The sequence below is a fragment of the Falco punctatus genome (assembly GCF_963210335.1).
Source record: "Falco punctatus genome assembly, chromosome: 6".
In the NCBI taxonomy this organism is placed as follows: domain Eukaryota; kingdom Metazoa; phylum Chordata; class Aves; order Falconiformes; family Falconidae; genus Falco; species Falco punctatus.
Genome location: NC_137585.1, coordinates 23,413,177 through 23,428,863, shown reverse-complemented (window position 1 = coordinate 23,428,863; position 15,687 = coordinate 23,413,177). Strand labels below are relative to the sequence as shown.

The following is a 15,687-nucleotide window of genomic DNA, read 5'->3' as shown; positions in this document are numbered from 1 at the left end:
TTCTTTCTCCAGCTGAAGTTGTCTGGAATTGCTTTAAGGCCAGCAAAATGTAATTGGTCAGGTTGCAATGAGCCCAGAGCACGTGTGCCAGGGGATTTTTAACCACCAGGACTGGCTAGAACCTATATAAAATATTATGCCTTAAAAGATAGAATCTCTGGAAATTCCCTCAGCCTTCCCTCCCCAAATGCACCTTGCCCTCCAACACCATGCCGCACTTGGTTCAGCAGTGACCCATGGGGAACACTGCTGACTCTGGACATGCTTCTTGTGCTCTCCTGGGTCTCCCCCAGTGGCCTCCCATCCCATACAGAGCCAGCACACCTCACAAGGGCTCGCACGAACTGAGCTTTCCCCTCGTGGAGTCCATGTGAGGTAGCACGGTTCATGTCACTGATAGGACAGCCCTAGCTAGGTGTTCGGGGTGACAGCAGGCAGTGGGAGGATTTGCTATTTGCCTGACATGATGGCTTTCTGATTTAAGTTCCTTAACCCCCTCAGGCTCAGCTGTGACTCACTGCTGGTTTTTGATCATATTTTCAGAGCAGGATTAATTACGCTTTATTGGCTTGTTCACATAACAGATCAGTGTCATAGAATCGTAGAATCATTTAGGTTGGAAAAGACCTTTAAGATCATCAAGTCCAACCATTAACCCAACACTGCCAAGTTCATCACTAAACCATGTCCTTAAGCGCCATGTCTTTCAAACACTTCCAGGGATGGTGACTCAACCACTTCCCTGGGCAGCCTGTTCCAGTGCTTGAAAACCCTTTTGGTGAAGATTTTTTTCCTAATATCCAATCTAAACCTCCCCTGGCACAACTTGAGGCCATTTCCTCTTGTCCTGTTGCTTGTTACCTGGGAGAAGGGTCAGACACCCACCTTGCTACAGCCTCCTGTCGGGTAGTTGTAGAGAGCAATAAAGTCTCTCCTGAGCCTCCTTTTCTCCAGGCTAAACTCCAGTTCCCTCAGCCGCTCCTAAGGCCCATTCTTTGGAGGAGGAGGAAGAAGACATGCCCTTTAATTTAGTGACCATTGCTTCTACATGAGAAGGTTAATAGCTTGACTGCTTCATATTTTAACCCTCAAGCCTTTTCCCCTCCCTAACTGTAAAGCATAAGTTTTTTTATTTTCATACAGCAGTTCCCTGTGGGGCTTTGTCTAGATGTATAAATCAAAGCCTTGCTGCTATGTTTTGGGGCTCAGAGGCAGATTCTGCCCTCACCCAGAGCATAAAATGGGGTCATCCCCACAGCTGCCAGAAAAGTTGCCCGATTTTGTTTGCATATCGCTTGGAGAGGCCCCTGGGAACAGGCAAGGGAACAATGGCCACTCAGATAACCAGCAGGATGGTTGGGTGCTGAGTGCTTTTACAAATTGGGGTGTTTATCTAGGTGATTCCATACTGCATTAACTTCAAGCAGTTGACTTTTTGGATGCCATGGTCTAGCGGGGCAGGTGGCATCTTGGGGGCTGAGGTGGACAGACAGAGCTGCCGGCATACATCCCTGTCTTCCTAGCAGGAAAATGAGGCTTAGACATATGGGTGAAGCAGGAAGGTTGGATGTGGGAAACCTAAAACTTGAAAGTTATTAAGCGCAGAAGAAAGCATAAATCAGCCAGCCCTTCCTCCTGCCAATGCAAGCCTTTCTCCATTTCATAGTTTCATCAAGCCACAGGTTTAAAGCAATTCAGGTGCTTTCATTGGAGCAACCATTTCACCAGGTTGTTTGCAGCAGAATCCTCACCTGCAATTTAGGGGAAAGTGGAGGTGCATTGGCAGAGCTGTTTGGGGAGATGGGAGCAAAGCCCAGAGGTTCCTCTGGCCGAGACTGTGATCCATTTATCAGATGTCTGTTCAGGAGCCTACAGCATCCCTCCTGCATAATGCCTGGCTGTACAGGGTGCTAGCAGCTTGCATTAACCTCCTATAAGCATGGGAAACCCTGGAGCTGAGCCTCAAATGCTTGATGAGAGGTAGTAAAAGAAAACCAGCTGGAGGACTCAATGGATGACAACATCACTAATGGTGCAAGCAGGTCTTTCCACTGCTACACTGCTGGTTTAAATTGGACTAGTGACTAGGAGAGGTGACCAGCTGCTGTCATTGTGTGGCCTGTTTTAAATACATCACATGGCCTAAGTCCACACCTCTGAAAGCCTCCGAACAGTAGAGTTGCCATGGAGGACACAAGGGCTCCATCATCCAGGCCAGTTAACTTCCCAGCAGACAGTTATTTCACCAGTAAGAAGACCACTACCATGCAAATTATGTCCACAAAACAATCCTTTGGATAGCTTCAGAATATTGATTTTCATGTCAGCTGGAGCCAAAACCTTGCACAAGCACATGCAAAAACATACCAGTGGCCCAAGCTTCATGGACTTGGTATTAGATCTATGTGCAAAGCAGTGTGCTGAGAGGAAGGGAGAACCAGAAGGTCTAAGGAGACAGTAGCACTCCACATCGCTACTTGTACTGCTCAGTCACCCTGTGCACTGCAGCATGCGTAATGGAAGCAGCCGTGCTGCTTTGCAGCCCCCCTGCCCCCATTCACAGTGTGGTGCTCAGACAGCATCAGACCCTGGGGAGGACTGTTTCTGGGCTGGGTACCAGGCTGAGGCACAGGGGTGTGCTGCTCGTGCCTTGGAAGAATGAAGCTGGTGTCTGCAAAACGTAAAACTATTTCCCAGCCCCAGTGGAAATGCAGCAGGAAGAGCAGCCTGCTTTTTCTGGGCTGTTACCCCTGGGCTAGCCAGGCACCCCCCCACCTCAGTAGGCACAGCTGCTGGAGAGGCTGGGGTGAGAAGAGGTGAAGGCAGCTCCTCGGCCCCCTGCCAGCATCTCAGGTCTGTTCTAATGCACATTTGGCACTAATGGAAATAGCCCCTAAGGTCAAGACTGTGCTCCTGTGGAGAGTCAGGCTTTCCCTTAACTGGTCGACAGAAAAAGCTCAGTATCTTAAAACTCCCTAGTTACAAGCAGGACTGTTCTGGGAAAGGTCTGGAGATGACTAACTAGATTAGTCACTAGCTCTTTCCCTTTGAGGCTGGGCACTTAAATTCCCTTCACTCCACGAATCTGCCAGCCATCCCCCACTTCAGGCTGACTACAATCACTTTTCTCTGAGTGACTTGACATCCTAACAAGTTTTGAAAGTCTCTCATGGACCTTGTTCTGATGGAGACCTGCCTGGATTATTTATGCCAGAGGAAGCGATCCTAGCTGTTTTCCTTGTGCTGGAACCAAAGATGTGTCTAAACCAATTTAAATTGTGTCTGTGCTGGGTGAGTTTGATTATACATATTGAATTAAAGAAACCAGTAAAAGTGCGGCTTAAACTGGTTCAAGAGCAGCTACAGTAGGAATCTGGAAATAAATAAATTCTGTTATATGTCAATGAAACTTTTCTCCAAGTAGGCCAGACCTCGTACCAAAGCTGTTACCGGGAAGGTCAACTCCCTGCCTTTGGTATTTACAGGGAAACTGGATTAAGTCTCTCCACCTCATGTAGAATAACAATGTTTAGCATGTAAGCAGCATTTTACAATTTCAAGGCAATAAACGCTGAGATACCATGGTAATGAGAGCTGACAAGGCACTAGTATTAACTAATTAAGCCTTGCAACTTCCCTGAGGTATCTAAATACGACTGTTCCCATTTCATAGATGAGGAAAATCTATATGAATTTATTTACTCAAAGGCACAGAGCAATTCAGTGCAAGAGCTGGAACCACAGCTCAGTCCTGCTGGTGTTTGGATGGCTATTCAGCCCTCCATGAAGCTCTGCCTTATTTCTAAACTTGTGCATCAGAGTAACCTAGTATCCCATTCTCAATAGGATTTAGAAATAAATTACATGTAAATTCTGTTGACTGCTGTAGAAAGAATGGGATTCAAATACCTCCCTAGCCAAATGCAGCAGCATCAAGGGGAGGTATTGGTGAGGTTGAAAACGGATGCTGGTGAAGTCACGACAAGTTAGCGTTTGCCAGTTGCACTCACCACAGAAGCAGCATAGCAGGAAAAGCAGCTAATAGGTGGGTGACAAATGAAGCATTGGAAAGGACTGTATTAACTTAAACTATCCCAGGTCTTGCCTTTCCAACACCCACCATAGCTGCAATAATCAATACGCAGACAACCATACCATTTTTTAATTTATATGGACTTAGTGGTTTACGTCAACGCTGAATCTGGCCCATAAACCTCTGTGGGGAGCCCAGCTTTGGCAGCAGTGCTGAATGGGAACCCTCTTGCTCTGCATAGGTAGGTACCCAGCAAAACCTCTTGTAGGTGTAGAGATCAGAGGCTTTAGACAAGACATCAAGTGTTTTGTCATATCACGACTTAAGATCCAGACTACGGAAGGTTGATAGCAACAAAAAAATTCAGCTGCATTGCCAGAGCTGCTTTGATACCTCTAATCCCTGTCTAAGGTGTTGAACAGAGAACCAAATCATTATGGGTTGTAAGCAAAATGGTCTTTTAATTCCCCTCAAGGAACATATTTTTTCTCTCCTGGGGTGACTGATAGGGAGTTTCTCTGTGCATGGAGCAGTGCCCTGCTGTGAAGCGTCCTCTGCATTTCATCTGGGGCTGTTCTCTTTGCCTGTGAGTGCCTCGGCTCCACAGCACGCTGCACCTGAGCCAAACAAGCTCAGGCTGCGGCAGTGAATCCCAATGAGCCTCTCGCTGGGTGTTCAGAGGCAGTCTATAGGAACCAGTACTGGAGTGCACAGTTAGGCATATCAGCACCGTTGCTAACTGTCGGTCTGGAAACAATTAAAATATCTCTTTGTCTATGCCGTAGCAGTGCTGCCTGTAGAATAGCTGCAGACTGCAAAAGTAGAGACAGCAGACCTGGAGACACAAAAGCGTTTGGGTTTGCAGGTGTCTCCACTCTGCTTCCCACCAAGGTTTCCAGGGCAAATCGCTAGCTCCCCGTCTTGTTTTGCGGCCATTCAAGCCAGCCAGCATCTGACTTGTCTTTCTGCCAGATGTACAGACCAGTGCTCGGCAGCATCTGTGAGCATGGCTGGCCACAAACAAATGCATGTGCAGTGGGCCCCTCTCAGTGCTACTCTTTGGGGAAGATTTGGAAAGATCCAGACTCCGTGGCTCTAAATCCATTGCCACAAATTATCATTCGCCTGTTGATTGCTCTCTAGGGAACAAAACGTCAAGTTACAGCCTGTGGTTTTCAGCCCCAATGGATTAAGAGCAGAAAGTCTGTTGAGATCTATGGCTTAGATCTGTTGGTTTGATCTGCAGTTCAGTAAAGCACACAGGAGAAGAGCCATGATGGAAGAAGTTTTGCCACATCAGTGCTAGCCAAATTCCCAGTAGGTAGATGTTTTTTGACCAAGAGAGCCAATGCAAGCTAAAAATGGCATGATGTTACTAATTTTCTGCCTAAACTGGTGGTGATGTGTGTGACTGTTATGCTTCATGGAAAGAGTGGTTACACTTCAGTAACATGAAATTACTTCTACTTTCCAATGGTTTGTGCAGCTGCAAATAGTGTTGTGAAGTAAATATTTGGGATATTACAAAAAGCTTCGATCATTTTTTCAGATGCTAGATGAGGTTTGCAGGAGTGACCGCTTTCACATGAGCTTATACATTGAACAACTTGAATGTGTACATCCAAGAGATGAAACGAATAGTACACTACACTTCCACAGTTGCACCCTCCATGGCATAACAGCTGAGGTCTGTGCATGAGAAGTTGAAGGATACACTCTGACCAAGCAATAGGTTCTTTAGCACATGAGCCTCAAACCCACATTGCCCACCATGCGGGCTGCAGGAATCACGGAAAACCTCCTGATTACCTAAATCTAAAGGGAAATATTTGTGTCCCAGCTAAATCTGCAGCCCTGTTTATCTTAGCTGAAGTTTAAATGTAGCTTTACCGTTACCACATACCCGACTTCAGCAACAGACCTTGTGCAAGCTGGTTCACTGCAGCACAGTGCCAAATGAGTGAGAATGTCAGTTTTTTCTTGCACTGCTCCTGTTTCCAACTCCTGCCTCCCATGCTTTCCAGCACTGTCCAGGCAGACCCTGTTCTCTCATGCCTCCACTCAGCAGCTGTTGTCTGTGCCCGCCCATCTCTTCCCCATTCATTCTCTGCCTTAACATCTGGCTCTCCTTTTTATTGACTCCCTCATCTTTTCTCTTGATAACTTAAATTTTCACATTGTTAGGCTGCTCAGACCTCACATTTTGTACCTTCCTCATCTCACCTTCTTATTTAACCCTGCAGCATCGCACTCACCAGCATCGCCTCCTGCTTGACGTTGCCTTCACTGTGCATTTCTTCCTTTTTCTCTATACAGCTTCTCCCTCCCTGACTTTACCATCTCTTTCAGCCACTTGCTGCTCTTTCCCTTTCTTCTTTACACCATTCCTGCTCCTTCCACTCCCTGAGTGTTTGTGACTACAGGCTGTTCCATACTCCCTCCTAAGTAGGAAGGAGATGTATAGACTCCTCCACTTAACACCTGTCACAGTATTTACGTTTCTCTCATCCCCTGCTTCACTTGTGTCTCTCTCATCCTACATAGTCTCTTGACTACACTGATGTCCTCTATTCCAAATGTTTCCTTCTCCTTCACCACTTTCTGGTCAAAGAAAACAGAAAAAAGGACTTTCCCTGTTATTTCACTCTTGTTGGCTTTCATGCTTATTTCCGCCCCTTGTGTGCCACTGCTGACCCTGCTTACAAAATCACAACTAGTGACTCAAATGAAGTAATTATCAGAATGCAACATGGCTTTCTCCTCTCAGCTCTCCTGGTTTAGTTACAGGAAGCAAAGTTTCTCACCCGCTTTCACACCTCTTCTGTGATGCCTCCAGCTGCCTCCATGACCTCAGCCCCACAACTACCCAGAAAAACCTGTGCCCTCACTTTCACTGCATGTTCCTTGGTTTCCTGGACTTGTTGTCTGAGTCAGAAAGGCAGATCAAGGTATTAAAGCCAGACCCTTGGATGCGAAGTACTCCAGTCTTTGCTCTGTTCAGGAAGGTTTTTCAACCATCCTATGTAAACCACAAAATCTCTTCACTCCAGAGGCCTTGAAAGGGAAACAAGGAACCTGAAGAAGGATCAAAATACAAAGTCCTAGAAGGTAGAAGTGGCTTGGGGTGCAAGTAGGAGGCTAAGTCACAACTGCATTCTACTTCATAACTCAAAGAGCAAAAAGAAGCAAAAGCAGTGAGATTTTCTGGTGCTAGACTGCTGGGGGAGGTCAACACAAACAAGGGACCAATAAAATTCAGACTCATGCTAGAAAAGGGAGCTGAAGCAATTCACACAGCAAAACGAAAAAGTTCTGTTTTGAAGAAACATTGGGTTTAATCTGTGCTTAAACTGTTTCCCCTGAATCAGGAAAACCTGAACCTCCCAAAGCCCTGTGCTTCTGAGAATGTGCTGCCAGTGAGAAGAGTCTGAGGTTTGGCTGGTCCTTCTGCAAATGCTTTTGAGTCTTTACAAGGGAAGACTGCAGGTCCTCCTTTACCTAGTTTATAGAAACCTAGTCAGTGGGGCTTTAGCTTAAAGCCATGAAGTAGAAATGCAAGGAAGTTAGGAGTGTTTTAAAAGAGATCCTTATTAATGGTAATATACTTCTAGCTGGTGAAGAACTGACTTGTACCTGTCAGTAATGCATTCTCTTTCAGAAGTGGGCTACAAGAGTTCTACCTGTCATTAACCTAATATTACATTTAAACTTTGCCAAATTGGACACATATTGCTGGTCTTCCTGGAGAAAGTGGAAAGCATTCCTCCCTCCTTTCTGTTTCCAGGTGAAACTAACTATTTGTCATATAGGAATGGGGACATTCAGTCCCTGCATCTCCTACAACCTTTTTACTTCCTTTTGCCACTTCGAATTTGGCATTTTTTTCTCCAGGAAACAAGCTCAGAAATCCGGAGATGACCTCAAACAACAAAAACATGAGGCTTTGACATGGTCCATCGGCCTCAGAGTTCTTTCTTAGTGTGGCTCTACATGGTACAAACATTCAGCTTACAGCCAGTTTGGGAAGAAAGAAAGAGAAAAAGCACAGAAGATAGGGGAGGAGTGCAAGTATGGAAGGCAGTGAGCTCCCAAGGTTGGATAATGAGCTGAAAAATCTGTAGGCAGGTGAAGTCCTACCAGGAGCCTGGAAAAAAACCAAAAGATGATTGAGAAGAAGAATATAGCATACCTGGAAAGGACACTGGTCAGAGCAGGCTTTGGTTCTGTTAGTTATGAACAAGAAACTCATAACCAAAGGTGGCTTGGAAGGAGAGAAGCACACAGATTTGTGAATGGAGAGCATTTATCAAAGAAGAGGAAATGGCATATTGTATTCACTAAGTCTTTGCCTACTAATGAATAGCAGTGAGAGAGCTGAGATTTTTGTGCTTAATAGTAAGTGATTTAAGAACAGTGTAAGAATCTGTCAAAGTGAAGCAAACTTGAGTGATCACGGGTAGCACCCAGCATCCTTGCAAGAAAAGAACAATGTAAGAGAAAGCACAGTCCAATAGAAATAATGGGGACGATAGAGGGAGCCAAATTGATTCAAAAAACTTTAGGCAACATTGGGACCATAGCTCTTCTGACAAAAACAGAGGTTAGGAATCTTCATTAAGGTTCACAAAATTCTTAGTGGGATAGAGAGTGGGGATACCACAAAGCTATTTGACCTAGTGTCAAGAATAAGCAAAGATGCAGCAGTAAGAAAAGCCATGACTGGACATCACAGGAATTCAGGGAGGAATGTTGGGACAGAACAAGGCAGAAATGTAGCATAAACTACCCTTGCATGACCAGAGGACAAGAAGTTTGCTCCAGGGAAGGATCGAGCATGAAATGATACTGTAGAGTTCTGTAACTGGCCTAAAGGAAACTGTGTCAGGATTTGTCAACCCAAGATTTCTCACACAGAGCTATTGTTATTTTACAGTGATCCCGTATGTTGACAAAGTACTTTAAGTTAGCCTTTAAGAGGCCTGATGCTACCTCTTGTACCTGATCTTCTTTGCCACTTCATTTCTCAAGTGACCCTCACAGCCCCCCAAAAAGCCCAGCAGTTGCCATACCAGATCAGCCCAGTAGCCTTCCTAATCCTGTCTTCTCCCTTCAACAGTTGCCACTCTGATACTTCAAAGAAAGTTATAAGAAAGCCCGTAGTGGAAAATTATAGAATAACCTGCCCACAGGGGAAGTTTCTCCCTAATCCTTTGCCATCAGTTAGTGGTTATGTTGTGTCTTGAAGCCTGATGGTTTATATCCCTTCTAAAATTTATTTATATCCTGTCTAATGTGACCATGAATGTTCTCAGTATCCATATAAATGTCTAATCCTTTTCTGAATCCTGCTAATCTCCTGGCCTCAATGAAACCTCATGGTAACAAATGCCATGTGTTAATTACACATGGTACAAATATTTCCTTGCACCATTTTAAATTTGCTTCCTTCCAGTTTCTCTGGGTATCCCTTGAGCCTGCCATATGAAAAGGGGCTATGAAATTAGAGTTTATTCATTCTTGCCAAGCCGCACCGCTGTCTCTCAATTTGTTTCATCTCTAAACTAGCTGTTCCCACCCTTGGCCAAAGTTTTCCTGGGTCAGGCTGTTAGGCAGCAGCCAAGGGCACAGCACCGAGCTTATGCCTTCACCTTATGCTCTGTTGCCATGTTCATTTTGAAGGGAAGTGGGGACAGGAATCCCTGAAAGTCTCAAAAGTCCGTACTTTAGGTTGCAGGCTCTGAAATCAGATTGCTGTGCGTCAGCCAGTATTAGCTCAGTGGCAATACGATGACATTGACAAATGCCACTGGCCTTTACCTCTATGATGCCTTCAAGTCAGAGACAGAGCAGGACATCTGCAACGTGGTTTCCCATTAACCTGATCCAGCCGATCTTCAAGCTGCTCCTGAAAGGGGAGGTTCCACTCTCCCTCCCAGCCCATCTCAGGCACTTCACTGCTTCCTTGCATCCTCAGTTCTGGACTAATTGCCCCCAGCCCAAGCTCTGTGTGTCTCCACTCTGCCTCCTGCGCTGAGCCCACGCACTCACAAGCAGCACTGCCTGTCACCCTCGGCCAGTCAGAGATGGCACTGGAAACAGCAAGGGAAAGTGAGGTGTGGAGAAAATTAACCGAATAAAGGAAAGGAAAGGATAGAAGTGGGACTGGTGCAAAACCAGCCCTGGCCAGGTGAAGGTAGGAAGCAGTGGAAGGAAGGAAGTCCTAAACTGTTGTTGAATACTGGCTATACAGTGGTTTCACTGGAGGTAGGATCCTAAGCTGGTGCAGCTGTGCACAGCGACACTTTGCAACCGTTTTGAAGCTAATTGTGGAGGCAAACCAAGAGGTTCTAAAGTGACACAGGTGACAGCATGCAAAGTTACAGCGGCTTGGTGTTTCACTGAAGCGCTCTCTGATTAGGGCAGTCCCACAAGGAGGTAATAGCTATCTGTTACTGAATGTTTTTCTGCAATAGATTTCAAAACAGGGCGACGTTACCCTGTTCATTTCAGGGCCAGGAGAAATGGAGGCGCTGGGTGCACGGTGAGGCACTGAAGCGCCTCAGGAAAGAGGAGGGCGCCTGGCTCTCCGTGGCAGTTGCAGCAGCAGGTAGAGAACAAGCACTGTTTGGGCTCCCTCACTCAAAAATACTAAGCAAGAAAAGAAAACCTGGGGGGTTCCCCCCCTCACTGCACCCAGGAGCCAGTCCTAGCAGCTCCCCACCACACCAAGCAGCCACAGCCACCCCCGGTAACCAGGCAGAGGGCCCGGGTGGGGGGACGCGGGCCTGGCACCGGGGCTGAGGCACTGTCCTGGGCAGCCCGACAGCCAGCCCCCGCGCCCGGGGGACCGGAGCAGGAGACCCACCCGGGCCGAGGGACTGAGGCCGGACACCAGCGAGGCCCGAGCAAGAGGCAGGGGCGGCTGAGCCCTCAGGCGAGGGCAGGCCGGGGCTCTCCGGTCAGCGGGGACGCTCCCCGTAAGCTCCCCGGGGGGCTCAGTCCCCGGCACTGCGTCCCGCCGCCTCGGCCCGACGTGGGAGCGGGTGGCGCGGCCAGGGCGCCCCTCCCCCGCACACGGAGGGGGACCCGGCAACAGCCGCGTGCTAGGGGACAACGGCTGCCGCTACCCGCCTCCCCAGACCCCGGCAGCGCCCGGCCCCACCCACCCCCGGTGTCTCCGCCCCGTAGGCGTGGCCAGGCGGGCGCGGGGGGCCTGTTGTTGTGATGAGTGCCGGCTCCGCCCCCTCCTCGTGCACGGCCGCGCTGCCCCCCAGCCGCCTAGGCCCCGCCCACACCCCCTCACGCCTTTTGTCCACTCCCTGCGCCCCGCCCCGCCGGGCCCGTCCTGCACCGCCCCCCGTCCGCTCCCGCCTCCCCATTCGCCCTCCCGTCCCGAGCCCCGCCCCCCCACGCGGGACCCCGCCCCCCCGCTTGTCCCCCCCGCCGCCCCGGGCCCATCTGTTCCCGGCGGCGCGGCGGTTGCACTGCAGGGCGCGGGCGGCGGCGCGGGGAGGCGGAGGAGGATGGGCCCGCGCAGCGGCGGCCGCCCGCGGCAGGGGCAGCAGCAGCGCCCCCGCCGGCCCTAGCGCCCCCGCGCCGGCGCCGAGCCGCCCCATGCACGGGCGGCAGCGAGGGGGCAGCGCGGGGCCGCCGGGGGGCGGCCGCTGAGCGGCGTGGCGCCGGGGGGCGGGCGGAGCCGGAGCGGCGGCGGCACGCAGCCGCCCGCGGAGCGAGGCAGCGAGCGGGCGGGCGCGCAGGCAGGCAGGCAGCCGGCGGCCGCGGGAGATGTGCCCGGAGGAGGACGGCGGCTGCGGCGGCGGCGGCGGCGGCGTGGCCGGCACCGGCGGCCCCGAGGCGGCGGTGGCGCTGGACGAGCTCCGCTCCTGGTGGGAAGTCCCGGCCATCGCGCACTTCTGCTCACTCTTCCGCACCGCCTTCCGTCTGCCCGACTTCGAGATCGAGGTGAGAGCCCCGCGGCCGCCCTTCGCGTCCCGCCGGACAGCCGCCGGCCGGTCGCGCCCTAGCCCGCCGGCCGCGCTGGTGCTGCAGCGCCGTCACCGCTGCGCCCCCGCTGCCCGGCGAGTCGCGCGCGCACGGTGCTCCCCGTGCCCCGCGCCGGTGGGCGATGTGGCGGGGAGCGCCCCCCGGCCCCCCGCGGTGCGCTGCTGGATCCCGGCGTGATGCGCCGCGGGGTCTCCCCTCCGCTCGCAGCAGACACAGCAACTTCCCCGTCCCTACCGGCCGCGCTCGCAAACTTTCGGCGCGCCCGTCGCAGGGCACCGGCGGGCAGGGCCGCCCCCGGGCTCCGGGACCCGGCGGGGCGCACGGCGGGGGCAGCCGCGGGCGGAGCGGGGCCGGCCGCCGCCGGGCCGCATTGTTCCGCCGGGCCGGTGTCCGCACACAAAGGTGGCGGGGGGGGACGGACTCGGCACGGAGCCGGCGGTGGGTCCCCCGTGCCCAAAATGGTGGCGGCGAGAGGCGGGCCCGGCCCGGTAACCCCCCACCTCCCCCGGGGGTACCCGCGGCTGTTGTTGAGGTGGGGGGTGGGGGTGTCCCAGCCCGCTCAGCCCGTGCCCAAGTTGGTCCCTTTTGTTGGGAGGAGGAGGAGGTCCCCACCTGGCCGGTGCCGCTGCGGGGCGGGGGGTTGCGGCCGAGCCGGGCGGCGGGGGCTGCCGCCTTCCCGCATCCTAGCGAGCCGCGCCCGGGCCGGGCTGCCCCGCGGGGCACCGCGCCGCTCATTGTGCGGCGCCGCCGAGGCTCCGGGGCAGCCGCGGTGCGTTCGCCGCCGCCCTGGCCCCGCCAGGACAAAACTCTCGGCTCTCGGTACATTTCTACCCGTTTTCGTCTGTAACTTTCTCTCGTGGTTTGTTTTCTTTTCTTTTTTTTAAGTCTTACTTTCGTGTGCGTGCCTAATGTTCCGTAAATATTGTGTGCTCTGGCTACAAATGTTACAAACAAAGTGTGTCCTGGTAGGAAATCTTTTGTGCTTGCTGTGAAAAGCTATTCTTGCCAGCGCGTTGGCAATAAACCGGGTGAATAACGTGGTGGCGTGTGTTTTTTAAAGACAGTAATTGCCCCGTGAATGCGAATTCCAAAGATGCTTAAAAGTTCAATGAGATGCGCGAAGCCCTGAAGAGCAAAACTCCTCGAGCAGGATGTGAATTTCTGAAGAGGGGGAATCCCTTATGCGGTGTGAAATCTTGAAAGGGGATAAGGTCTCTCAATGATGCAACTTCTTGCGAAAGGGAACTCCCCTCCCCCTCCTATTGATGCCAAACCATTAAAGGGGAGGCTCTCCGGGCCCAGCAGCGCAAAAGTCTTGAAGGAACCTGAATTTACAATGATAAAAGGGACAAGGCACTAGCCTTTCACCTTTGGAGGCAATTAGCATCTGGCTTGCTTCACAAATGAAGTAAATGTGGGCTCCCCTTTGGTTCCCGCAGCACGCTTAGGGTGGGGGAGCTACCATCACTCAGAACAAATTAACTTGCTTTTTTTTCGGGGGGGAGGTGTGTGTGTGCTTGGGGCGAGGTGCGGGTTGGTGCTGGGGTGGCTCAGAGCAGAAGCAGCAGGCCAAAAATGTCGCCAGAAAACTCTGTGCATAGATGGCCTGCAGCGCGTGGCAGAAATGGGTTTTCAAGGCAGGCGTTCGTGCAAGGAACAGTGAAAATCCCAGTTAAAATTGGGATGCTGTGAGAGGATGGATGCAGCTGTCAGAACTCGGTGTCTTCAGGCACGTGGAGTCAGTCTCCTTCCCTGGCACGGTGTGAGCAGCACAGTACAGGCGGTTTCAAAACTTGCTGTTCCTTGAAGCTCACCATCTTGTTGCCCCTTGCCTGGTGTAGTCGTTCCAGTCTCACGACTGGTTTGAGGGATATCTAGGAATGGTGCTCTGCACAAAGAGGTTGCCCAAACAGTTCATGGTGTGAAATGAATGGCCAGCAATGGGATTTACAATTCTTTAATTTTTTTTAAAGAGTACTGCTCTGTGGTTTTTGATTTGTACTTTATTTGGCTGTGTAAAGAAGGCCTCACCCCTTGGTTTTGGACCTAATAATGCCAGTGCCCATTCTGGCTGTCTCACTGCTGCATCTGTGGCGGGCTCTGAGTTTCAGGGGTGTCTGAATAAAATGGAGGTGGCTGTCCTTGTAGGAGTTTGGGGAAATGCTAGGACGTAAGGCAAATATTAGGGGGAAATAAAACCCTAGCCAGCCACCAAAAATTGAAACAGTGCTCATCTACAAATAATGTTTTCTTGCTTTAGCTTTGGCTGTTGTGGGGCGGTGTGCTTGTGACTGAATGATAACGGCTGAGAAGTTAATGCCTCTTCCCTCACAAGTTCTTGCCCTTGGCGGGTAACCCAGGGGTGAGTGCCCTGGTCCATTTGGATGCAAAGTAAAACAGGTGGTTTGAGTGAACCTGTTTTCTTGTGTGTGGAAGCAGAGATGGAGATCTTGGGCTCGGAGGGTTTCAGCTGGAGGATGTTCATGCTCAGACTCCTTGAGCTATGCAGCAACTGTTTGTCCGACTGCTGGGTATCTCTGGATGGCCTTACTCTGGATGCAGTCAGCTCTTCTTGGAGGATATTCTCTTCTTAGGTGGGCTGAGCTTCTCTCAAGTTAAATCCTGGTTGGTGGCTGTTTTTTTCTTGTTATGACAGTAGTGTATCTCCAGCTGGGAGTTTAGTGCTAAACTCTTACAACATCATTACAAAATGCAGAAATTTTAAACAAACATTAATTGTGCTTGTAACAAATATCCCCTGCTTTCTCCCTCCCTCTGATTTTAGCAGGCAGTGAGGTTAAGGTTTCACCGCTACAGTCTCTGCAGTCCCTGAACCAGACAAAAACTATCTGCCAGTATGTTTTTGGTGTTTTGGTTGGGTTTTTTAAAGCTGTAGTTATTTTTTGGTGTGTGTGTGTGTCCCCAATATTTTTTTTTCTTTATGTGGGTCTGCCCATAGCTAGCTGGAAGGCTCTGTAATAATAGGCCATCTGGACCCATCCCTCCTGTGCCGAGCAGATTTGCTGGTGGTATTTGAGAAGTTTGCGGGCTTTAGTACAGGGAAGCAGCACGGAGCTCTTTTTTTTCTTTTTCTTTTTTTTCTTCTTTTTAATCGCAAGCCGTTTGCCCTCTACTTATTGGCCCGAAAGAAAGTGAAGCTTCCAGATGCAGGGCTGCCGTCAGCAGCTGGATGTCAGGAACCTGGGAAGCAGATGTTTTGTTTTTCTTTTTTGCTGGACCAGTGCGTAGCCAGAGACTACAGGGAAGGGGTGTCCAAAACTGAAAGAAAGAAGCGCATCCATCAGGCTGGGCCCTGGGCATTGTTCGGGGAGGGGGTGGGCGCAGCCGGCCCCCATGCTGGCTCCAGCAGATGCAGGCGCCTGAGCGAGGCACAGGGCTCCTCTTTTCAAATCTCTGCCGCAGCATCACCCGGCGAGGGACTCTGGAGGGGTTCAGCTATCGCCAGCGGGTCAAAAGTTCAGTGGGCCAGAAGCGGGTGCTCTGGACGTGTTCAGCTTCACGCCGTGTTTTTACGTGGATCTCTGAGGATGGCAGAGAGGCTTTTGCCTTCTGGGATGTTTTGTGTTTTTTTTTTTTTCTCCTCCTCCTCCCCTTTTAAATGGCTGCCTTGTCGGCCATCTGCTGTGCAA

The 15,687-nt window shown here is 50.9% G+C and overlaps 1 protein-coding gene across 2 annotated transcripts in view; it reads left to right on the top strand.

Annotated features, from left to right (window-relative positions):
* Nucleotides 1-11,686: 11,686 nt before the first annotated feature.
* The window catches only part of CECR2 (CECR2 histone acetyl-lysine reader), a 98,501-nt gene continuing 94,500 nt past the window's right edge, over nt 11,687-15,687 (top strand). For both annotated transcript variants that reach the window (XM_080391545.1, XM_080391544.1), the window contains exon 1: nt 11,687-11,995. In XM_080391545.1, the coding sequence (XP_080247671.1) occupies nt 11,819-11,995 (177 nt within the window). In that variant the 5' untranslated portion in view covers nt 11,687-11,818. The remainder of the gene's footprint in view (nt 11,996-15,687) is intronic.